Consider the following 26,269-nt stretch of genomic DNA (forward strand, 5'->3'; position numbering starts at 1 on the left):
CAGAATCCCTGACCCAGGGGCCATGAATTTCACAATTTTGGAAGAGGCATTCTTCCTTATCATAACCATGCACTTCCTTTGTTTGAAAAATACCCAGGAGCAGAGAATATTTTGAAAGAATTTATGCCTTTTCCCTATGTAATCAATACAGCCCCACCCTAACACCAGAACCCCTGGCCCAGGGGCCATGAAATTCATAATTTCTGAGGAGGCAGCCATGCTCATCATAACTATGTACTTAGTTTATTTAATATCCAGGAACAGAGAAGAAGATTTTCAAAGAATTAATGCAATTTTATTATATAATCAATAGAGCCCCACCCTAACACCAGAACCCCTGACCCAGGGTCCATGAAATTTCAAAATTTTGAAAGAGGCACTCTTGCTCATCATAACTATGTACTAAGTTAGTTTATTTAATACCCAGGAGCAGAGAAGAAGATTTTTCAAAGAAATAATGCACTTTCACTATATGTTCTACAGAGCCCCACTCTAGCACCAGAACCCCGTCCCTGGGGACATGAATTTCACAATTTTGGTAGAGAGCTCAATGCTTATTACAATCGTGCCAACATTTTGACTGCTTGATGTCAAGGAGTAAAGAAGAATATTTTTAAAGCTTGCATTAATTATGGTGGTTTTAGCCCCACCCCTCAGGCCCCATGGGGGCAGGGACCATGAAATTCATAATTTTTTCCCCTTCACCCATAGATGCTATATGCCAAATTTGGTTGAAATTGGTTAAGTGGTTTCAGAGAAGAAGCTAAAAATGTTCAAATGTTAACACACAATGCACGACGCACACCGCACGATGACGGATGAAAATAGATAGCAATAGGACACCTGATTGACTTAGGTGACCTAAAAATATAAGCACAAAACAAGACTCAAGTAATTAATTTATTATATTTTTCTGGCATAAACCTTTTTTCTTAAATCAATCCACACAAGAGAGAAATGAAATATCTTGAAATTCCATTAACTTTATATCAGTGTCCTGCTTGTGTGGGATTTTTATCTGCTATTACATCTGTACATATTCTGTATTGCTAATCTTGAAATGCTTAAAGACTGATATCATGGACTCTGCTCTCTCAAATTAGATAAACCATCAAGTAAAAAGCTTATAGGCTCAGTGTTACAGAACTAATAGTACAAAATTAAGTGATGGCAAAAGGTCTGACAGTCTATTAATCCATCTGAATCTAAACAGATCTTTCTCCTTCTTCAGATCCTTTTTCTTTCTAACAAAACTTTTTCAAAGTTGGTTATGACATCATCAATAGGAAGTACTGAAATGTAACAAAATTAATATTTCACCTGATTGTTGATGAATTAAATACAATTACAAGGGCCACAGTGCTCACCTTAGTCACCTTGGTCCTGCAGAATTTTTTAAAAATGTCCCTTTTTTCCAAATGAAAAATGACCCAATATTGTGGCCTCACCTTAGCCTAACTGTTTATAATTAAATTAATTTTAACCCCAATAACATGTCCTGCTGTCCTTCCATCACACTTGAACTTCATATGCTGATACATATAAATCATTAATAAGAGCTACTCAACAGCATGAACATTTTTTGACCTTGACCTCACTTTTCTTAAATTTTTCTTTAGTTCAGTTTCAAGAGCTATTTAAGATATTTTTTTCAAACCTTATATATGTGCTGATATATACTGATGGGTTCTATTCAATGTCATAATCATTATTTTACTTGACCTTTCCTTTGACCTTGACCTCACTTTCCTTAAATAAGTGAGTAGCTCAGTTTCAAAGAAACTATTGAAGAGATTTTGATTATCTTCATATGCTTATACATATTGATAAGAGCTATTCAGTTGCATGAACATTTTTAATCTTGACTTTTTTCAAATTTGTTTTAAGCTCAGTTTTAAAGAAATAATCATGATATTTTTATCAAACTTTATACACTGAAACATACATGTATTGAAGAGTGTTTTTGAACTGCAACAACAATTGTTGACCATGACTTTCCCTTTGACCTTGATATCACTTTTTTCTTATACAAGCACATAACTCACTTGTAACAAAACTATTCAAGATACTTTTATGTAAGCTCTGATACATAATTTGTTGAGAATTCATCAACTTTGTTCATTTTTTTTTTACCTTCACTGTCCCAGTGACCTTTCCTTTACTTTTATTGTATATGTTTATAAAACTAAGTTTTACCAAAAAAAAAAAAAAAAACAAACAAACAAACAAAAAACAAAACAAACAAACAAATATTAAAGATATCATCATCAAACTTCATACACAAATTTTCATGTTGCATTACTAATATACTCTGGGTGGGGATTCATGTCCTATGGACAAACTTCTAGTTAGTAATATATATTCCCATGCAGATTTTTAATCCCATATTTTGGCTCCATCCTCTCAAAGGGGGTGTTAATTGAACATGAAACTACACTATGTCAGGGAATTTTCACATAAGTTTCAACTTTTCTGCCCAGTGGTTCTTGAGTAGAAGATTTTCAAATGACACCACCAAACTTTAACTTTTTCTTAATTATCTCCCCTTGGTCCTTCATTTGAATGAATTCAAATCCTCTCCACCCAATACTGCCTTGTGATAAATTGGGTTGGTTTCTGGACAAAAAATTTGAAAAGTTGAAAATTTAGAGATGACACAAAACATTTATACATGACAGACAGACACTCTTTGATCAGAAAAATTCACTTGAGCCTTAGACTCAGGTGAGCTAAATTGTAAATAATTAATTATTAAGTAGATGTCTGTTTTAAACATATCAAAAGAGTGTTAATCTAACTTTAGCACCTACTACATTATGTACATCCTAAAATTTATATTTTCTGCAGAATAAATTAAAAAAATCTCAATGTAAAAATTTGCAAGTACCCATTACATTTTCTTAACCCCCACCCCACCCCTCCCCCCAGGTAAATCTGCCAATGTAATAAATAAATAATTTCTTAATTCTTTCTAACCCTTATTGTCCTTTTTACCTCTGTGTCATCCATAATTCTTTGAGTGGAAAATCTTTTTCTTTCTTTACAACACTGATTTCTTTCTTTAAAACCTGCCTCTAAAAATCAAGACTGTTGCTCCTAAAATTAAATGTGCAAATAATTCAAAAACTATAGCTTAATTTCTTTTTCTCATGGTGACTGATGATTGAACAAGAAATGTAGATATTCTCATATTTAGAACTTTTAATGGCAGTGGCAGGAAAAACAGAAGTGAAATTTTTTGGTTCAAAAGGTCATTGAGTCATTGAGCAGTGTCTTTGGAATGATTGGAACAAATTTGAAACTACACTACCTGAGGATGCTTCCATATTTCTTTCACTAATCATGGCTTTAGTAGATTTTTATAGATTTTTTTTGCCCTATAAGTGGGTACTTTCCTTGAGGCTGCACTCTACCCCCAGGAGTCATGATTTGAACAAATCTGAATCTATACTACCTAAGGATGCTTCCATATAAATATCACCAATCATTACTTTGCTGTTCTTGAGAAGAAAATTCTTTAAAGATTTTTCCTATGTATTCTTTTGTAAAACTTTGATCATTCATTGTTGCCCCACCACAGTTAGAATACGTCCTATATGCTTGCAATGTAGCAAATCGGAGTGGGTCCACTTCGAAATGATTTTGAAGAATACAAAAGGAGTTGCACTGAAAATAACAATCAAATTAATCATAACAAACCTTTTTGAGATTGTATATGCCTTTTAACCTAAAATATAATCCATATAAATACGAAAATTAAAATCATTTTCTCATCGTTTTTTCCTCGCTTCAAATTTACCGCTATGTTGACATTTGGAACTCTCTGGATTGTTCATAGAAAATGCAAAGAGTACGAGTTATCGCCCGTGTTTATTTTGCAACATTGTCAATACATGGAACGAATTCTATCATTAAACCGGGTCCGTAGGACAATATCATTTTAACGATAGAACATTCTATCTAGCCCCACCCTAACCCTGGGGTCATGATTTAAACAAATTTGAATCTACACTACCTGAAGATCTTTCCACACAGGTTTCATCTTTCCTGGCCCAGTGGTTCTTGAGAAGATTTTAAAAGATGCCATTAATTTTTCACTAATTTGCACTTACCTCCCTTTAGAAGTATGCATGGCCCTTCATTTGAACAAACTTGATTCCCCTTTACCCACGGATACTTTATGGCAAGTTTGGTTGAAATTGGCCCAGTAGTTCTTGAAAAGAAGTCGAAAATGTGAAGTTTACAGACGGTCAAAATGTTCATTTGGCTCAGGTGAGCTAAAACCAAATCCAACACACGAGTGTTGCCTGATTGTATTTAGTGATTTGTGCAGCTAACTGGTAGTTAATTGAACATACCGGGTAGAATGTAAAAATTAACAATAACATAGCTCTTGCTCATGTTAACAAACATAGGCTATGTTAACAAACATCGGGTCGCCTGTGTGGCGCAGTGGTTAATAAAGCATTTGCTTTAGAGTCGCTGAGTAAGGAGTTGATCCTTACGTTGCAGGTTCGAATCCCATTGCGGGAGGTGGAGACCAGTCTTTCAGAATAGACCATATAAACCTTTGTTGCGGTAGCTAAGTGCTGGCACGAAAAAGATCCCTCACTGCTCAATGACCCTGAGTGCCGAGTATAGGTCCATATGAGTGAAAAATTCTCGAGAGGGACATTAAACAACAAACAACAAAGACACAAACATAGGTGTTTGGTGCCATATTAAGAGAAATGTTTTGGTCCAATCATAGATAACTACAAAAAATCAGCAAATCAAGACAAGTCATCAATAGTCAGACTTTCAGCTGACAGTAAGACTCAATGTAAATGATTTACTGCAGAGAATATTCAAGCTAAAACTGTAAAATACGAGCATATACTGTTAGTAAAGATATATCTGTTAGTAAAGATATATCATATAATTTATCGCCACTTTATCTACATATGGAACATAAAATCACCATGCAATCTCCATCCCCTATACAAAGGTACAGAGATAATTCGAACTAGTTTCTTCGGATGCCGTAGTTCAATTACAATATGATGACAGCTGATTTCTGAGACATTTCCTTTATCGAATGAATGTAAATCACTTACTTGTACATTAATATCACAAAATCATCTTTACTTACCGGCATACTGCCTGACTTTCAGTGGCACTGCCGCACTGTTGATGCTAGCACATGGCCTTGAGTCACGTGATTATCTTCGGCAGACAAACGTTTCCTTTTTCAAGCGTCCAAATAATAATCTTTCTCGAAATTGGTGAACGATTATAATTGTGCTGTGCATCAGAATCATACAAACGTTTGATTTTGTCAAGCGTCTAAATAATAATGTTGCATCTTTTCTGGTCGAGATTATTATTGTTGAACATTATGATTATTGTATGATCGATGTGGAATATAATTGTTATAATTTTGAGGCGAAATAAAAATAATGTGTACACATGGACAGACAAGATTATAATTATTAAGTAAGAATAATTATTATAATTTTGAGGCGAAATAAAAATAATGTGTGTAGACATCGACTGACAAGATTATAATTTGGAGGCGAAACATTATAATGTGTCTACTTTGACTGGCAAGATTATAATTGTGAGGTGTGAATAATTATAATTTTAGGACAAAATAAAAATAATGTGTACACGTTTGACAGACAAGATTATAATTGTTGCAGGAAAAATAATAATGTTGTCAAAAAAAGCAAGATTTTTATTTTTGGAAGAGATAATTATTTTTGGTATAATTATATAGGAAAAAATAATAATAATGTGGGGGTACCCTACGGCTTTCCATATATATCCCTTTAAGACTAATGCTCCCTGTATGCAGCCAACGATTTCATGTGCTTCGTAGATGTGGATTAAATATGCATGTCTACATACGGCTCCTTCACGTTGAGAAAATGTACAACTGTCAACTTCACTTCTCAGTCTTCTGTCTGTAATTCCGACTTGCATGGCTACTTCCACGGACGTACTAAAGACTTGATATAGTAAAGACCTGATATTAGACCTGATGATATTTTAAAAAAATAAAATAATCAGATTAAATATAATACATGATTTATTTTTAAAAAATATTGATTATGAAGCATTATGCTATACCAAACTACTCTTTTTTATTAAATATTTACTAACAAAGCATCAGATCAAATCACGTTTTTCGTATATCAGGTCTTTAGTATCCTCCTTCCCACAATGCCGCTCGTGATTGTTTACATCCAGGTTACAAACAAGAGGCCCCGATTTAGACTTTTTCTATACGGATGCATTAGTACATGTTGATTTACCTTTATTCGTGTAAATAACTTGCATTTATAAACGATTTAAATAAAAGAAAACAGAGAAATAGAATCAAAACAATTTATTTAAAACACAACAACTATCTTAAACCGTACAAGCATGTGCTACGACGCCCCAAAAAGGCGTGGCTGGTTTGTAGACAACTTGTTCCTGTACGATTCTCAAATAATTATTTTATAAAATATAATAAAATATAGCACGGAGCTTGTTTTTCTTTATACCACATGACAAGATTTAATATATTAGAAATTATGTCATTCAAACTTTTTCATAATATTTTAATATTTTTAGCTATCCAAAAAATACTTTTATGACCTGCTGTCCCCTAAATATAGGGGCCAGCCCCTTTTTCTTGATGTTATCTGAAAGCTCTCGTAATTACACACAACTTTCATTCTATATGTCTTACCAAATTTTTATCAGTTTAAAAGTTATTAAACAAAAAGCAGCAAAATTTCATGGAAAAATAATTCTTAAAATTTGCCGTCACATAGCTTTCAAACTTAATAAAATTAGCCTACAATTTTAATGTTCTGCAAATCTACAATGTATTAGTTACAAGTTCTCCAATTTTCATGCAAATATCATATGTCGTTACGTAGATTTCTACTGGACAAGAGACCCTCCAAATATCGATTAAAGGGCAATAACTCATGAATGGAGTTACATATTTAAAATTTGAAAAAACCGTTTTTAGGCAATAACACATTGTATCTACCCTGAAAGTTTCATAGCAATCGGACGAAAGGTCTCCGAGAAATCGCCTGCTGAAAATCGGCGGGAAAAAATATATAAAATAATAATAAGAAACAGTAGAATAACAGAAGGGTCTTCCGAAGGAAGCTCGGAAAACTCTAGTAAAAAGAAAAGTGAAAAATCAACAATAGAATAATAGAAGGGTCTTCCGCAGAAGACGGAAGACCCTAATAACAGTACATTAACTATAAGGTCTTCTATCTAAAATGGAAGGACCGTTCACGGTAGCTCAGTCGGTAGAGCGCTCGCTCCGTGAGTTCGAATCTCGGCCGCGACTGACCTAAGTCGATAAAAAATGGGTAGCAACTGTTCCTTCGCCATGCGCTCAGCACTTTGAAGTGGAAGTTGCAGGTCCTTCGGATGAGACCTTAAAATCCGAGGCCCCGTGTCACGGTAGGCGTTGGCACGATAAAGATCCCTCACTGCTCAATGGCCCTGAGTGCCGATTAAAGGTCAAAATTTGAAGCCCTTCACCGGTATATGGTGACGTCTCTATATGAGTGAAAAATTCTCGTATGGGACGTTAAACAACATACAATCAATCAATCAATCAATCTAAAACGGAAGACCTTAATAGAAGAAGAAGAAATAGAGTAAAAACAATATGTTCCCAAACTTCGTCTGGGGAACATAACTAGAAAAATCCCAGATTTGTATGTTCGATAAAGCACCTTTTACAATATTTTTTAATTGTTCTATAAGCGTCTGCTGTCAAATGACAGTCCTGAATGTTAAACTGCTGTAACAGCCTACAAGATTTTGCCAAGAACTTGACACCTATGTCAGTTATGGCATCACATGATTTGAGGCTGAGTTTCTTTAACTGTGGACAATTCTGAGCCAGAACGTTAAGTCCCTCGTCTGTGATGTCACACTTTCCAATATCAAGGGATTTTATTTTTGAGCAGTGTCGGGAAAGAACATCCACAGAGTCGTCCGATACAGCCTCACAACCTCTTAAGTTCAGGTAGCGAAGTTTTGTACATTGTTTACACAACTGTATGATTCCAACATCGGATATCTTATCACACTTTGCGACACTGAGATATCGTAAATTGGTCCCAATTTTCGCAAGTTCACACACACCGAAATCGGTCACTTTTTTACAATCACTAATACTCAACTCCTTGAGTTCTGAGCAATAATAAGCAATATATTGGAGTCCAATATCACCTATTCTAACACATCTCCTGAGATATAGGAATTGAAGCTGACTGCAATGATTTGCAATCACTCTAAGGCCCTCATCTTCCAGAGCGTAACAGTCTGTCATATCCAGTGTCCGGAGATAGATCTGGCGCAGATGGTGGGCAGTAGCTTGTTGCATGATCTGCGGGGTCAGGCTTATACAAGTTATACACGGGCATCCTTAAACACAAAAAAGAAGTGATTTACATTGACAATCCAGAAGTTTCATGTTCTTGCACAATTATTTTCATCGCATGTTTAAGAAAACTTTGAAAGCTTTAAAAACGCAAAAATAGCATTCTTTACATTGAATCCTAGCAACAGCTGAAAAATAGCACATAACAATATTTATTAGATGAAATTCTCATTGCGAGCAACGAGTGGGTCTTCCGTCCGACTTCTTATAAGATTGAAGAGGATCTTGAAGGAGATACATGTACTGTAAATCACATTTTAGTCGCAAGAATTTATTTTCACATAAATATGCAAGACCATCTGCTCGCGAAAATTTTGTTCTCAGAAATATTTTGATAAGTTTGTATTCTATACTGCAATAACCAGAATTAGTGAAAATTTTGTCCGGCATATAAGTACGAAGAACCTATCTCGAAAATAATGTCTTGCAAAAGATGATGGGCGAACAATGCGTGTAGAATGCCTATATAGCTTCAGATACATAAAAATCGTATTGAATTTGTGAATTAGTATTAAGATATAAAGTCTTATTGAAATCTATGAAATTATGACACAACTTTTCTGCGGAAAATTATTCATTTAATATTTAAACCAGAAGTCTCTGAAGAGACTGTAGCTCTACTGGTTTGTACTTATAACAAAAAGAAAAATAAAAAATGGCACTTGGACTTGAAACTTTGCAACAGAAATAAATAGAATAATGATCCTTGGTTTAGTCTCTTTTTGTGGCAAGATTTATTTCAGACTAAAAGTGTAGGAGGAGTAGCCTTTAAAAAAAAATTTACAGAAATTTCGATTATAGTAACCATGGCAACATCCTTCGACAAAATCAAAAACCATAAAGACAATTATGTATCTCAGTGTAGTCTACTTGTGTGCCAAGTTATATTGAAATCAGACCAAAACTCTAGGAGGAGTAGGGTTTTCAAACTATTTCACAGAAATTTCTATTTTTAGTTACCATGGCAACATTTTTCATCAAAATCAAAATCCGATATACAGAATTATGTATCTTAGTGTAGTCTACTTGTGTGCAATGTTATATTAAAATCAGATCAAAACTGTAGGAGAAGTAGCATTTTGAAAGTTTTTCAAGGAAATTTCTACCTTTAGTAACCATGGCAACACCGTTCACTGAAATCAAAAACCGATACACAGAATTAGGTATCTTAGTGTAGTCTACTTGTGTGCCAAGTTATATTGAAATCAAACTAAAACTGTAAGAGGAGTAGCGTTTTGAATATATTTTCCAGAAATCTCTACTTTTAGTAACCATGGCAACACCGTTCATTGAAATAAAAAATCTGGTAAATAGAATTATGTATCTTAGTGTATTCTACTTATGTTCCGAGTTTTGTTGAAATCAGACCAAAACTGTAGGAGGAGTAGTTTTTGAAAAATTGTTTACAGACGGACGGACAGACAGACAGATGGACGACAGACACCTTACTATCGCATAAGCTCTTCTGGTCTCTGACCAGTAGAGGTAAAAAAAAATGAGCTATTCAATAAAAATCCAGAGTATCTTTTTCCTCTGAGACTAACACGCTAACCAGTGACCACTACGCTACACAACTCCTGACAATATTATGCATACTTGCCAACCTCCAACATTGAAAAAGAGGGTCATGAATCTCTTAAGAAAGTATATAAAAAATTCTGGTCATAATGCGCAAACGACATATTTACCATGATTATATAATATTTCATATTGCATATAAAAATGAGCACTCAAGTATTTAGAATTATTTTATTGAAAAGATGTTTTGTAACTTACAATGGCAAAAATTTGAATATTTTATGAATTTAATTTATTGATAAAATTAACATGATAAAGGGACATTGAAGGTTTATGGCAACGCACTTTGAAAAAAAATACTCACTTTGAAAAAAGATTTCAAGCGCGTTAAAATTGGGACAAAATCAACGCACTTTGAAATTTTTTTTCAAAGTGCGTTAAGAGTGTACATCAACATTTTTTACCATGGAGACACTTAACGCACTTTGAAAAAATACGTATAAAACAAAAATTCTGGACTTAGATTTTAATAATAGATAGTATTTTGTTACATGTATATTTCTTCTGATAAACTGATGAATTGATCTACCCTCAACGAGAACGAAGAGAAGACAGGTAGAAAGTCCCTCAGCCCAACCCTCTCTATCTTTCCTACACAAATATATGTATTTACATAACTGGTATGACATTGATAATATTTCTCTCAATAAACTGAGTTAACGTAAAATAGATGAAAAAATTGAGATAAGCTTTCCTGAAAAAAAAAAAAAATTACGCACCCTACTATATTAAAGAGATCCGCATAACCTTTATTCAATATGTATCCACAATGATTCCTCAGAAAAAGTGCATTTACATGGTAATTAAATCATGCTATTTGACATGCCTAGCGTTTTTACGATATCAAATTACAGATTTAGAAGTAACCTGACTGCATAACTTTTTTGAGAAAAAGTTATTAGTGAACGAGGTAAAAATTTCAGTCGAGTGAGTAATGTGGCTAAGGTTTACTTTCTAACTAACAAATAAATGAGTAAGCCACTGTTTCATATATGTTCACAATAGATAGATAGATAGATGAATATGATAGAAAAGTAGATGAGAGAGAGAGAGAGAGAGAGAGTTTTCATGCTATGGAAAAATCATAATTGCTCCCTTTTGCCGAAAGAAAAATGCGATGCTTTAAGTCACTTATCGACACCTACATTTACCGAACTTATTAGAGACTGGATAAGATTTTAAAAAGAAAAGAAAAAAGAAACGGAACTGTACTATTAAACAATCATTCCTCCATTATTTCTAAGAACCCATTTCCCTTTTATAACAGTTACTAGAACCTTTGGAAACAACTCCTAAAATCTTTTAAACGTCTTTATCTCAGATCCTGACGTCATCACCGAAAAGTTATTCAACCAGGTTCAAATAATTATTTTACATACCTAAAATCTGCAAGAATATTGACCAAGCCGTACACATTTTTTTTCACAAGTGCGTTAATATCGTTGATATTAACGCTCTTTGAAAAGAAATATTTTTTTTCAAAGTGCGTTAACGTGGTCCCAAAATTAACGCACTTTGAAATTTTTTTTCAAAGTGCGTAATTTTTCAAAGTGCGTTGTAACAAAGGTTTCATTGTAAAGTATTGACCTTAAGTAATTGTGTATTTTTCTTTTTCAAATACTGAAAGGCCTTTCAGTATCTGCATTGGTGTTTGGAAGAAAGAGGAAAAGTTTGAGCTAATTTTGAAAGTATTCAAATCAGGGACCTTGTTTAAACGTCCCTGTTCAAATCATGGTTTTGATGGAAATTTTTATCTCCAGACGTAATAACAATTTGTATATTATGTACATTAGTCTCATACTATCCTCGATCTTTTTATTTCATCCAGTGAAGTTGTTTCCAAGATTCTTTAATAGATACATAAATATATCGTTTTTATTTTTTGTTTGTGTGAGTTGGGTGAGTTGGCAACTATGGCATTTAAATCATGTTTGTGATATGACCCTTGACTAAATGGACTTAGTATTTCTTGGAAATATACAAATGCTGTGCCATAATAGTGTATTTCTAAAGTATAGTGGGTTTCTGCTCAAATTTTTGTTAAACGAAAAATGTATATTTTTAAGCATACTTTGAGGAAACTTGTATTGAAGAATGAAGATCCACTCATATGAAAAAATTGAGTTATGAGAAAATGATACTTTTTGCCCTCCTTGGTGTGTGTATGCTATTTCATGGACAAGTAGTTTCAATCTTTTTGAGATTTTTGCAAATTAATTGTGGAGATTTTACATAAAGTCAAACATTAAAGTATTTTAATGTTAGATGAAAGATAAAAGAAAATTTTGTTATAATTGAGATTGAATTTTTCATCTTCATATTTGTTGCACCATAGGATTTCGCTCGCCTTGTTCGACCATTTTCTTTTGTGATCTACATTTTTCACCATTGAAGAAAGATATCAAGATATTCCTTTATCTCTGTTTTAATTCTGACGTTTGAAGAAGAGAATTAATCACAATTTTTGTTTTAAATGTTCATCAAACATTTTGATCTTGTTTTCGAGGCATAATGAAAAAGGTGAAGATAACGAACAATGATTGATATTTAAAAAAAAACAACCCATATAACAATAGAAATCTGTGAACAGGACATAAAACACGGACCCCTGGAAACTCCACAGGTGGGATCTGTGAGGTGCCTAGACAGAGTAAGCATTCCTTGTCGACCGATCACACCTGTTGTTAGCCCTATGTATTGATCAGGTAGACAGAATACTCAGAAGTCAAATTTAGTATAAAAACAAAGGCCTAACAATTAGTATGTAATATGTTGGTCAAAATACGACCCAATGATAGGTTATATTTGCTAACAAAGTTAATATCATGACCAAAGAAATTACAAAACACTGATTCTCAAAGTATAGTGTCAATTCGCTTTAAAAAATGTACTGTGTTTATAATTCCTGAAAAAAAGCCTTACTTTCTGCCTGTCATATAAGACGTGTTAGTGGTGAATAAAACACACTAGACAAATGATGATCTATGACAAAAATTTCATTTTATAGCAAAAATTGACGTTATCGTGATTGTAGCTCGTTAATATAAAGGTTTTATTTTTAAATGGAAAGAAATTTAAAAATAGTTTACATTATTCCACATTTATGCTATATTATCTATATCTATGTATATTATCTGAACATCGCTTCCTTCACTCACATGTATGAGAAAAGATTTAAAAAATTCAATGTATTTAGTGAATTTCAACGTTGCCGAGAGGAAAAAATTTCCCATCGGTACACTGAAAATGAACCTGTAAATTGCTAAAATGGTGCGATATATTTCAGATAAAAATTTTGAACGAGACCAATTGTGCTCTTATATGGAATTATACAATATTCAAATGTAATTATAAGATATTGTTCCCGGCTTATCATGGTTCAAAGGTTAAGGATTTCATTGACATTTAAGTGTTAGTAATTATACCTATAACTAGTACTAATTGTAACGGGAACCGTTACAGATGTTCCCCAAACGCTCCCCTACTCCACTTTGGGCCTCATTCCCTACAAGCTTCATTTAATTAGGCAAATGTTTTGTTTAATAAATCTATAAAATCTATACTTTATTTTCAAAAGTATTTCATCGAAAAACAACGCCAGTATAGTCCTTTAAGTATTAGCCAATCAGATTTCATTGCACGTACTTACCCATATTTTCTAGATATTTCTCGTGTCTTTCTCGTAAAGAGACTCACAATAAATATCTATGTGTGAAATCTCAAAGATTTGAATTCAAAACTACGAGAGTTTCAATAATATAAGTATTAGCCAATCAGAATCCAGCACATGTGCATGCATGTTTATGCATTCAAATTTGATAGTAGCATAATGTTGGAACCCATTATGCCTATCAATATTCTAAATTTCATCCTGTATTGTTGTTAACTAAGGAAGTTAGGGCCATCTTCAGCATATCAGATTGCAGCACACCTGTATGCGCGTGTTTTCACGAAATTTTATATATATCATATTGTAGAGCCTTCTAATATATGACTATGTTAAAAATTTCAAAGAATTATATTGAATAGTAAGAGAGATACAACCTATAAACTATTAGCCAATCAGATTTCAGCTCACGAGCATGCACGTCCTTGCATTCAATTTTAATAGAGCTATTATGTACGAACTCATTATACCTATTTATATTCTAAACTTCATCCTCTTTTGTTGAAAACTAAGGAATATATAGCCATTTAAAGTTTCAGCCAATCAAATTGCAGCACACGTGCTTGCGCGTGTTTTCAAGAATTTCTATATAAAACATATTGAAGAACGTTATATTATATACATATATCTTAGATTTCATGCGCGTGCATGCGCGTGGGTTCATGCTAATTTGACCATGTCATCTTGTTAACACTACTAACACGTCTTTATATTATGAGTTTCAAAGTATTTCATCAAAAAATATAAAAGTTACAGCTATATAAAGTATATCAGTCATTTCAATCATTGCACGCGCCTGCACGTGCATGCATGTGCGCGCAAAATGACCTTCGACGAGCACATCTACACAACATGCCTATTAACCCTAAAAAGGTTTTTTACTCAGTTGGATGAGCAGTTTCCGAGAACATTCGTGGACAAAAAAGTACCAGAGAAGAAATAAGAAAAATAAGAATAACTAGAGCAAAGCTCGTTGCTGGAGCAACAAGCAGGTCTTCCATCCAATTCTGCGGAGAAGATGAAGAACAGAAATGCAAATGCAGAAATGTAAAAAAAAGAACAGTTCTAATAGCATTCGACTTAAAATGGTGTTAGATGTTTTCAGAGACCTTTGTCATTCAATTACAAGGAGGTATTAGTAAGAAGAACCCTTTGGAAACTACTTCCGGTTAGATCGGAAGTGACATCGATCGACAAAAAATAAAGTCGGACGTCTCTAATGACTTTAACCATTCAATTTCCTGCCAATGCCTCTGAAAATAAGCCTTTTCTGACTACTTCCGGTTTGACCGGAAGTGACGTCGATCGGCGAAAAATGAGTTTGGACGCTTTCGATGACTCAAAACATGCAACAACGTGTACAAAACTTTAAAAATATGCATTTTCTGACTACTTCCTGTTTTACCGGAAGTGACGTCATAAGACGACTTCTGATGATCTCACCAGCTGCGACTTGTTATTTTGAACAACTTTGCTTCATAATGTATTACAAATTTTCGCTTGTTTTTGAAATATTGAGAAAACACTTTCGGCCCCTATAGGTCCCTCATTTTAGGGGTCAGCTACTTCTTGTTGATATTGAATGATAGATCGTGTTGTTTTGAACAAATTTTGTTCTATATGTTTTAACAAATTATTTACAGGTAAAATGACATTGTAGAAAAAGCGTTGAAAACTTTGAAATTCTCGATATGCCTTTTTTCGGACCATAGCGAGCGCCGACGTGCGGCATTTCCGGTAAAAATGAAATGCGTTACGCATATCTGCAGACAATGGTCTATCATACCTTAAAGTTTCATGATTCTATCTACAGCCATTCATGAGAAAATTTCCGGACAACTCGACCCTTCAAAAATCATTAAATCGACAATATCTCCGGACCGGAAGTGACGTCATCAAAACAGAATAAAACGCATAAAGTTCAAGTGATGATACATAAGTCCTGAAAGTTTCACGGGAATCCATCAAGCCGTTTTTGAGAAATCGCGTGCACAAAATCGGTAAGAAAACTAGACGAGCTTGTTGCAAAGCAACAATCAAGTCTTCCGTCTAAATTTCAAGGAGATGAGATCGAGATCGAGAGACATCTACGGTCATATGAGCAAGAATGAGCCATTTACCATAACTTCCAGTCTGACCGGAAGTGACGTCATTTTGACGACTTTTAATGATCTCCTTAGCTGCTACTTGTCATTTTGAACAGCTTTGCTTCTATGATGCTATTCAAATTCTCAATACTTTTTGAGATATCAGGAGAATACTTTTGACCCCTCTAGCTCCCTAATTTTAGGAGCTACCCCTTATTGCTGATATCCTTTGAAAGATCGTAACATTCTACACAACTTTTGTTCTATATGTTTTAACAAAATATTTTCAAGTAAAGAATTATTCTCTAAAAAATGCTAAAAATTTTGATATTCTCAATATGACTATTTCGGAACATACCGAGCATCAACGTGCGGCACTTCCGGGAAAAATGATCTACGTAGTACAAATCTAGTTATATTGCTCTATCATCACTGAAAATATCATGTTCCTACTACAAGTGGTTTTTTAGAAAACGATCGGACAAAGTGAACCTCTAAAAATCACTAAATCGCAGAAATCTCCGGACCGGAAGTGACGTCATCAAAATAAAAAAAAATACATGTCTAGATTTTTTGATGTTCCACCATACCTGAAAGTTTCATGAAAATCAAACAAGCCGTTTCCGAGAACTCGCGTGCACAAAATCGGTAGGGAAAAAAACAATAATAAAAATAGTGGAAAAAAACCCTAAGAATAACAGTAAGGTCTTCCGCTGAAGACGAAAGACCTTAACAATAATAATAGGGAAAAAGAAACCGAACGAAAACAATAAGGTCCTCCGTTGGAGACAGAAGACCTTAATAATAATAAAAACAAACATTACAATCACTGTAAGGTCTTCCGACTGAAACGGAAGACCTTAAAAAAGTTGAAAAGAAAGAACAGAATAATAAGAAGGTCATCTCAAAAACTGACTAATTACCCCCATGGTGCCCATCTGTATAGCCTAAATTATCTCCGAATCAGCTTAAATAGATAGGTGAAAATGCTAACATTTCAGATATTTTTGATGCATCTTTTTAAATGATTTTTTTTTAAAAATGAAATTGTGTTCAGATTTAAACATATATTAATTTTTTCCGACTAACCGATTACAGATTTTCTAACCGATTACCATCGTTCCGACCGAGTAACCGGTTCACCGATTACAAATTGCCATCCCTAGTATATATATAGAGAGAGAATGGGGGGAGGGGGGGGGGCTGTGATTTGGTGTTCTAAATTTGAAATGGAGGAAATAAAAATGCACCCACCAAATATATACTATATACTACTCTTTTTATTCAATAGAAATTCGTTTCTACGGCAAAACGAAGTCTCCGTCACCAGAGAACTTTTTTCCATACACTTCGTACTATGTGTATTAAACCAGTGCAGTCCCCGTGAACTACATACATGAAAATAAAATGAATAATTTTTAGTGTTTAAGAAACGTTGGTCCTACGTTTTTGGGGGAAATGATAAGGTATTTTATTTCTTCTTAATCATATCTAAAAACTAGTAATATATAAAAGCTTCACAGATGTACCTTTGTATACTCTAGGAATATTACAGGAAAAAGAAATTACGAAGACAAAGAAATTGAATAATCTATGGATTTAAAAAGATCAAACATAAACGTATATACAACGTTTTTTGGCAACTTGTACGAAGAAAATGCAGTTATGATTATTTTTCAGTTTTTAAAATTATAGACATCGACACATAGAAATATATCCGCACAACTATAGGTGTTGACCTTTATTTCTGTGAAGTTTCATAAAGATTTTCTATGCCTTCTACGAGAACGCTCCAAAACAGAAATAGGGTGACTAAAAAACAATTAGTCGTCCCGGCCGGCTTCCTTCCACTGATCATCAATTCCATTTTATGCAGAAACCACTTTGATACATTGAAAGAATTCAACCAATAAAGTTTTGAAAAGTTTGCTTTGTTAGTTACTGAGAAAAATGAAAATAAAAAAAATCATCTTTTTTCCTGTTTCCATGGCAACAATGGGCATTTAGAATTTTTTGAATGTTGACTGAACAAATAGAGTGTCTAATCATAATTTCTGTAAATTTTTATCACAGTTGTTCAATCCACCTCGGAAAACATCTGTGTGTATATTCATCTTTTTCTGTTAATTTCATTCCTATGGCAACTGTTTGCAAAAGTTTCTAATTTTTAAAATAGAAATTACTTTGACAGAATGTAAGGAACAATCCGTACAAGTTTCAAAATAATTGCCTGAGCAGTTTGTGAGAAAATCAAAGTTTAGCAATTTTTACTTTTCTTCTGTTTCCATGGCAACGATAGGTGGATTGAAAATTTTAAATGTGATTTGCAAGACTACAGTTACTGGTTATCATTTCTATGAAGATTCATTGCGATTGTCTAAGATATCAGTGAGAACACTTATGGACGAAATTCTTCACTTTTCGCATGTTTCCATGGCAACGGTAGCCATGTTGAAACTTAAAAAATATTCTCCGCACAAATACAGTTGGTCATCATCTTTTATGGAAAATTTTAGCAACATTGCCCCAGCCATCTGCAAGAAAGTACGTGAACAATGTTTTCATGCGTACAATAGCAATATGTCCCCCGACTTCGTTCGGGTGACTTAATAAGAAACAGTAGAATCACTATAAGGTCTTCCGTGAAGACGAAAGACCTTAATAAGAAACAGTAGAATCACTATGAGGTCTTCCGTGAAGACGGAAGACCTTAATAATAATAAGAAGAAACAGTAGAATCACTATAAGGTCTTCCGTTAAGATGAAAGACCTTAACTAGAAACTCGTTGCGAGCAACGAGAGGTCTTCCGTCCGAATAACCATCCTTATATGTATTATATTCTTTGCATGTAAAATTACATTTATATATGCTCGTAGTAAAGACACCTAAATATGTAATATGGGTCTTTCAAAAATGCAAGGATTTAAATATTTATTTTTAAAAAAATGAAAATAGCACAGAATTCACACGGAACGAAAACGCCAAACATCATTATAAACGTAAATTTCAGCTAAAATGAGAAAGAAAATTCAGACATTGGGATTAAACCCAGATAGCCTTCGTGAAAATTCAATATGGGAACCACTACACAAGCGCAATTTAATCAGCCATCATCGATGTTTACTTTGTACTCATTGCCTAAAATAAACAGCGTCCGGGAGATTAAAAGTTTTTTTTATTTAGTGTGGAATAGTAGAGTGAGAGCTAGCTAGCCAAATTCTGCGCCAAAAAAAATCACATCGGAATTTGTTACTTGAGTTTAAACACTAACTGTTTGCAGATATAATTTATTACTGATGAACTGATGATACTGTTTACTTTCTTTTATCCTTTATGTATTCCACTTTTTATTTCATGTAATTCCATATACAGGCATGTCCATGTAATCTTTTTCTGCACTTCTATATACTTCTGCATCAGACCATTTGTCTACTATGAAAGGCTGGTCATGAAACATTATTTCGCACCAAACTTCACGGGTAAATCTTCGCGCATTTCCTTTGAAATGTATTTTCTATTGAATGGTGATAGCTTCGATGAAATTTCAAAATGTATGTTCTTATAACCTAAATATCAAGCTTTAGAAAGTATATTGATCACATTGTACTTATAATATATAAGATTATTGGATAAGTAACACTAAAGCAGTGAATATATACCGTAATGGATAAGTAACAATAAAACAGTGAATTAGGTAAGATTTTCTACAAATTTTATTTTTCTGTTTACCCCCAAAGTGGACTATCCCGATTAGTTACACATTCATGAAAAGACTGAAATGTTTCGCCAAAAAAAAAAGAATGTCTTGTCCTGCGACGGTCAAGGAATCTGATACCATTTATGTTCAATAACAACATCTTTTAGAAAAAATATGTATATCAACTTCATTAAACAATATTTTAAAACATAGGTAATCAAAGATTACGAAGTTCACCTCGACGAATGTTATCTACAAGTAAGGCAAATTTCACATAATTTTTTTTCTAGTTAGGTTACATCCCAAGATCAATATCCATGCAAGTTTGGTTTAAGTAGGACTTATAGTTACTCGGAAATAGACCTGCTCAAAAAACTTTTAAGCTGTTTAGTAATCAAGAAAATTGTGGTGAGTTCCAACATCCAAAGCAAGTCTGGAAATTTTCCTCCTTAGATACACCACCTATGCAAGTTAAATCATAAAAGGCCATAATATTATAAAGCTTCTCTAAACCAGAAATCTCTGATGAGACTGTAGCTCTACTGGTCTGTATGTAAAGGAAAAGTACCACTCGGATTTGAAACTTTGCAACATGCAGCAATAAATAGAATTATGTATCTTTACGTAGTCTAATTGTGTGCCAAGTTATATTGAAATCAAACAAAAACTGTGGGAGGAGTAGCATTTTGAAAGTATTTCACAGAAATTTCTATTTAAAGTAACCATGGCAACACCATTCACTGAAATCAAAAACTGATAAACACTATTATGTATTGTAGTGTAGTCTAATTGTGTGCCAAATTAGATTGAAATCAGACCAAAACTGTAGCAGGAGTAATGTTTTAAAGGAATTTTACATAAATTTCTATTTTTAGTTACCATGGCAAAACCATTCATCAAAATCAAAAACCGATGCACTAAATTATGTACCTTAGAGTAGTGTACTTGTGTGCCAAGTTATATTGAAATCAGACCAAAACTGTAGGAGGAGTAGCGTTTCTAAAGAAATTTCACAGTAATTTCTATTTTTAGTAACCATGGCAACATCGTTCACCGAAACCAAAAACCGATGCACTAAATTATGTATCTTTGTGTAGTCTACTTGTGTGCCAAGTTATATTGAAATCAGACCAAAACTGTAGGAGGAGTAGTGTTTTGAAAAAAAATGTTTACAGACAGACGGACGGACACCTTACTATCGCATAAGCTCTTCTGGTCTCTGACCAGTAGAGCTAAAAATTACCCTGGTCACTTATCTGGAAAATGTAGGTCAGATTCAGAATCCAAAGCAAGTCTGGAAGTGTCCATCCCTAGATACATCATCCATGCTAATTTGGTTAAAGTATAGCAAAAATTTGCTCATGTGGAAAATTTAGGTCAGATCCAGCATCCGAAGCAGGTTGGTTAGTGTCCATCTCTAGATGCATCATCTATGAAAGTTTGGTCCAGGTAGGGCTTATAGTTACTTGGGAACAGGACTGCTTCAAAATCTAAACCTGGTCTTACATGTGGAAAATCTAACTCAGATCCAGCATCCGAAGCAAGTGTGATAATGTCCATCCCTGGATGCATCATCCATGCAAGTTTGGTCAAGGTAGGGCTTACAGTTACTTGGGAATGGACCTTTCCTAAAAAACTTTAACCTAGTCACTCATCTAGAAAATCTAGGTCAAATCTAGCATCCGAAGCAAGTGTGGTAGTGTCCATCCCTAGATGCATCATACATACACGTTTGGTCCAGGTAGGGCTTATAGTATGCAAGTTTGGTGAAGGTAGGGCTTATAGTTACTTGGGAATGGACCTGCTCCAAAAACTTTAACCTGGTCATTCATCTGGAAAATCTAGGTCAGATCCAGCATCCGAAGCAAGTGTGGTAGTGTCCATCCCTAGATGCATTATCCATGCAAGTTTGATCCAGGTAGGGCTTATAGTTACTTGGGAATGGGACTTGCTCCTAAAACTTTAACCGGGACGCCGACGCCGGGGGTATAGCATAAGCTCATCTCCACTTCGTCGAGGTGAGCTAAAAATGGTTTTCTTATTTTTGTCTTTTCTGTTCATTTAATATGACACAACCCTGCATGGGAAAAAACCAATGGCCATGTAATAGTCTCAGATCATTAATTGATATCTAAACCATAAGATTCAACAAATTTTATCGGTGAAATTCATGAATATACAAAGAGCAAAGCCATACAATGTGGTAGGGGTCAGCTGACATTCGTGATTTTCTATAGTAAATCGAGGACGGTCACTCATTTCAAAGCTTTTGTTTACTGTCCGCCTAATGTTGTACAAACTTGTGCAAATGACAAAAAACGCAATATACATTTATAAAACTTGTGTGAAAGTAGGAAATTTGTACAAGATTAGGTTTGTACTTAAAATATTAAAACTGTATGAAAAGTTCAATGTTTTTCCTATAGCAAACGAGAGCTATTTACCTGTATGACCTTTGTTGCACCCACCCGTAGAATAAATTATTTAAAATACCGGTAGTCACGTGAGTTCTACCAACTGGCAGGTAAATATTCCTCAAATGTGCTCACTGTAAAAGATAGCCACGTTTTGTATCATTATATCGACGTCGTGCCTAATAGAGAAGTTTGTATGCATTTGGTTTTATGAACACGGGAGATTAGGAGAGTTTAGTGTCGTTAAAATGCCATCATACATAAAACTAAAAAGCGTCAAACATTTTTAACATTCATGCAAGACAATGGTACCGGTAATGAAAGCCACCTAAATACACGTTTTTCATTTTAAAATTTAAAGAAACTAATGTTAATACTTATTGTATTATTTCAAAGGCAATTTACATCATTTAAGCGTGCAAATTTCTTAGTTTGATCACCATGGCTACAGGCATCTATACAACTTCATTCGATTTTTTTCTCCTCAGGTAAAATAGCGCAAGATTATTATTCGGAAAACGTGCCTGTCAATGATCCTCCATCAGATTGTTCAAGTGTTCGAATTAAATGTCTCCTCCCCTTGATTTAAATAAACGAAACTCAAAATAGGTTCAGTACGACTTTTCCGGATTTGGGGTATCTATAGGCATTTAAAAATCTTCATTTGTTTCAAATCCATGCTGATTTCGGGATGTTTTAACGTGATTTTAATTAGAAATATCCACTTGTGTTTAACTATTACCAAAAAAGAACAATTTGGTAATATCTTCTAAAGTAAAACGGCACTGAAAAAGGGCCCATTAGGCATTGCTTAAGTGCACTTGTCCTTTAGGGTTCTCATTCTTACATATGTCTTTTAGTTCTTCTATTCTTTAATTGGAATGACAAATACATTTAACATTTAAAATTGGATTGAGATTGTTATGTTTTTATATTATCCGCCACGCCATGCTGTCCTAGTCAGACGACCAAACGCGCCTCTAATTTTGAAGAGTTCACTAATGGAAATAGAACGTATTGCAACATAATTGTGACGTGACAATTCAACAATTCCTTCACATTTCTTTGATCCTTATAGTAGTTTCATTCGAACAAACGCTCGGCTGACTCCGTAAACTCCGACCTGCTCATCGGAGTTTACGGAGACAGCCGCCATTTTGGACTACCGCTTCAAATTTAGAAATGCGAATATCTAGAGTTTGGATTGATCAATTCTAAAATAAATTATACATTAAGCATTTTCAGAAAAGCCTTTATTAAACCTACTTATATAAAAAAAATATAGAAAAACAAAAAAGTTTAAAAATTCGACTTTTTTAAATTCGCATCCGGTAACGACCGGAAGTACTGACGACACACGAAAAGGTAATTCCCCTCATCTAGAAGTCATAATCTATCATCTCTAACAAGTCTCCAGTTCATATCATAAGCCATTTTTAATAAAAAAAATGGGGGGGGGGGGGGGGGGGGGCGGAACAAAATTTCATTTTAAAATCAGAAAATTGTCAATAACTTGGCACCGGAATCGAGTTTTCCAAATTTTCCTTCTGATGGACAAAGTTCATTTGACGACGCATAATTCCTGAAAGTTTCATTTAAATCCACTGAATAGTTTTCGAGGAATCGCCTGCACAAAAATCTTTCATCTATATCTCTTTAATGTTTAATAGTTTGTAATAAATTACTGAAGCAAAAATGCTCATCATAACAATCTGTAAATATTTATTAGAAAATTTTGATCAAATGTTACGTTTTAAGGGGCCATAAGGGGTCAGAGTGCTAAATCTTTTACATTTTATATCTCGAAAACAGGAAATATTTAATTAAGCAATATTGAACAAAAGATGTTCAGAATATTGTTTTAAACAATATGCATCCTTTCACTTTTTATTCACGAATATTTCAATCAAGATGTTGACTATTCTTATCCAAATCAGACGGAAGACCAACTCATTGCTCGCAACGAGAACCATCTAGTTATTATTCTTTTTTTTTTCCTTACCTATTTTGTGCAGAAGATTTGTCGGAGATGGCTTGATGGATTCGCTTCAAATTTTCAGGGATTATGTGTTGCTATCTAAAGTTTGTACAGCTCTTTCAATTTTTGAAAATTCACTTCCGGTCGGAAGTTATCGCCCTTTTATTAAAATTCAGAGGACCTCCTTGTCTGTGATGGAACTCAAATTTTTAGTGATGATAGAGGACATGTTGCTATCTTGCACCTGGGTTTAGATATTTTCCAGAAGTGCCTAGTATGGAAGCTCGGTAGGGGTCGAAATTTAGGACCCGAATCATGAGTGAATTTTTTTTTAGACATTTTGTATCATATCTTTTAAAGTATAATTATTTTGTTGAAACATATTGAACAATATTTATGCAGAATGAAAAGATCTTTAACATGATATCAAGAAAAAAGCGCTGACTCATCATTTTAGGGGCCGATAGGGGCCAAAAGTCTTTAATCGATAACTCTGAAACAATCAATATTTTTGTATACATTACGGAAGCAAAAATATTTATCTTAACAAACTACAGTAAAACTTGTTGAATCCGGATGTTGTGCATTCCGGCATGTTGTTCAGTCCGGCGTAATATTTTAGTCCCTTGAATTTTCTTTATAATTTATGTTTAATAAATGTTGTGCAATCCGGATCTTGCCTATTCTGTAAAACGGCCACTGTTTAAAGAACTAACTGCTCATAATTAGTACAAATTATCTCCTCTAATCCGGCCACTTATTTTTACCTGTGCCCGCTGGTCATTAGAGAAGTCTCGTATGGGGTAATTATTGTCCCGTTAATGATCTATCCTGTATCGACAGTTTAGATTTTAACAAAATTGATTTTAAAAAAATCATCAATGGCTCAAGTACGGCGAGGAAACTCGCAAAGTGATGGTGATAGTTTCGTGTAGCATGTCTGTAGAAAAATGTGGAGACATTCATGACCTCCTTTCTACTTTCGTTTTGCGTGCACGACGTGCAATGCGAATTACTTCCCTTTGTGTCGCTAGTATACAACGACCATAACGACAGAAGATTTTGGTCCACTAATCATTATAACATTTGGAATAAACAAATACTGTGTCTAAATATTCATTTTAAAAGAAAGAAATCAATAAGGAATCGGTAACTAACAAAATAATATTTACAGCTACGATGAGGTTTTGAAGCGTATTTAAAACATTAAACGATTTTCAAATTTAATGAATGTCCAATAGATATAAAACTTAAACAGAAATGAAAATTCTGAAGGACAGAGTTCAAAAGAAACAAAATAGACGATTTTTTCAAGTGAAACGTAAAAAATGACACATTTGATCATTTACCACTCTTTGTTTATATCTATGTAATTCTTAATTTGCTCTAACAGTTCAATTTTCTCCAATCCGGATGTTGTCTAATCCGGCGAAAAAAATTGGAACCAATGGTCGCCGGATTAGACAAGTTTTACTGTACAACTATATATTATGATTTTTACGTCATATGTTATATAAATAGGGGCCAAAAGGGGCCAGAATGCCACCCTTTGACGCTTTATATCTCGAAAAAGGGAAACATTTTGATAAGCAATATTGAACAAAAGTTGTTTAGAATGATGTTCTCAACAATGTGCATCCTTTCAATTTTCCCTAAACAGCCCCTATAAGGACTTAAAGGACGGCCCCTAAATATTTCAAGTCTACATATCTCGAAAACTAACAAAACTTTTGAATAGTTGTTGAACAAATAGTCATCAGAATTACAAGACCTTTCATATGATATCAAGAGAAAGGGGCTGACCCCTCAAATTGGGGCTCAGAGGGGTCAAAATTCTTTCATATGTAACTCTTTAACAGTAATGTTCATCTCCACGATCTGCTACTATATATATTTTAAATTTTTCATCAAATATTACGTTTTAGGTGCCATAAGAGGGGCCGAAATCCTTTTATTTATAACTCTTTAATGATCAAAATTTTGTCAAACATAACTGAAGCAAATTGTACGTTTTGACTATTTATTTATTTATGAACGGAAATCTCAGTCAAATTCGTATCTCATCTTATCAAACATCGGACGGAAGACCCACTCGTTGCTCGCATTATTATTATTTTTTTTTACCAAATTTTGTGCAGGCGTTTTCTCGAAAACTATTCAGTGGTTTTCCGTGAAACATTCAGGAAAAATTAGTCATTGTATGAACTTTGTTCCTCACAAGGAAAATTTGGAAAATTCCAATTTGGTTCCAAGTTACGGGCAATTTCCTGATTTTTAAACGGAATGTTGTCCGCGGCATATCTAAAGAACGGCTAAAGATATGAACTGGAGACTTATTGGAGAGCATAGAACGTGACTTCTAAAGAACTGCGAACGAAAGCATTGTTCTCCCGCCTAC

At 34.0% G+C, this 26,269-nt stretch overlaps 1 protein-coding gene and 1 long non-coding RNA gene across 2 annotated transcripts in view; both read right to left on the bottom strand.

Annotated features, from left to right (window-relative positions):
- Positions 1 to 1,236: 1,236 nt before the first annotated feature.
- Positions 1,237 to 5,279, bottom strand: LOC133189545 (uncharacterized). Its single transcript, XR_009721497.1, has 3 exons — positions 5,132 to 5,279; positions 2,995 to 3,096; positions 1,237 to 1,292 (listed from the first exon to the last, which is right to left on the bottom strand). It is a non-coding gene; the product is annotated as an uncharacterized LOC133189545 (long non-coding RNA).
- A 1,076-nt stretch (positions 5,280 to 6,355) lies between these two features.
- Positions 6,356 to 26,269, bottom strand: part of LOC133185437 (F-box/LRR-repeat protein 7-like) — a 90,126-nt gene continuing 70,212 nt past the window's right edge. The window contains exon 3 of the mRNA XM_061320638.1: positions 6,356 to 8,433. Within this exon, the coding sequence (XP_061176622.1) occupies positions 7,700 to 8,433 (734 nt within the window). The 3' untranslated portion in view covers positions 6,356 to 7,699. The remainder of the gene's footprint in view (positions 8,434 to 26,269) is intronic.

The sequence above is a fragment of the Saccostrea echinata genome, unplaced genomic scaffold, assembly GCF_033153115.1.
Source record: "Saccostrea echinata isolate AGI-Se365-2 ecotype Australia unplaced genomic scaffold, CSIRO_AGI_Sech_v1 ptg000001l, whole genome shotgun sequence".
NCBI classification, from domain to species: domain Eukaryota; kingdom Metazoa; phylum Mollusca; class Bivalvia; order Ostreida; family Ostreidae; genus Saccostrea; species Saccostrea echinata.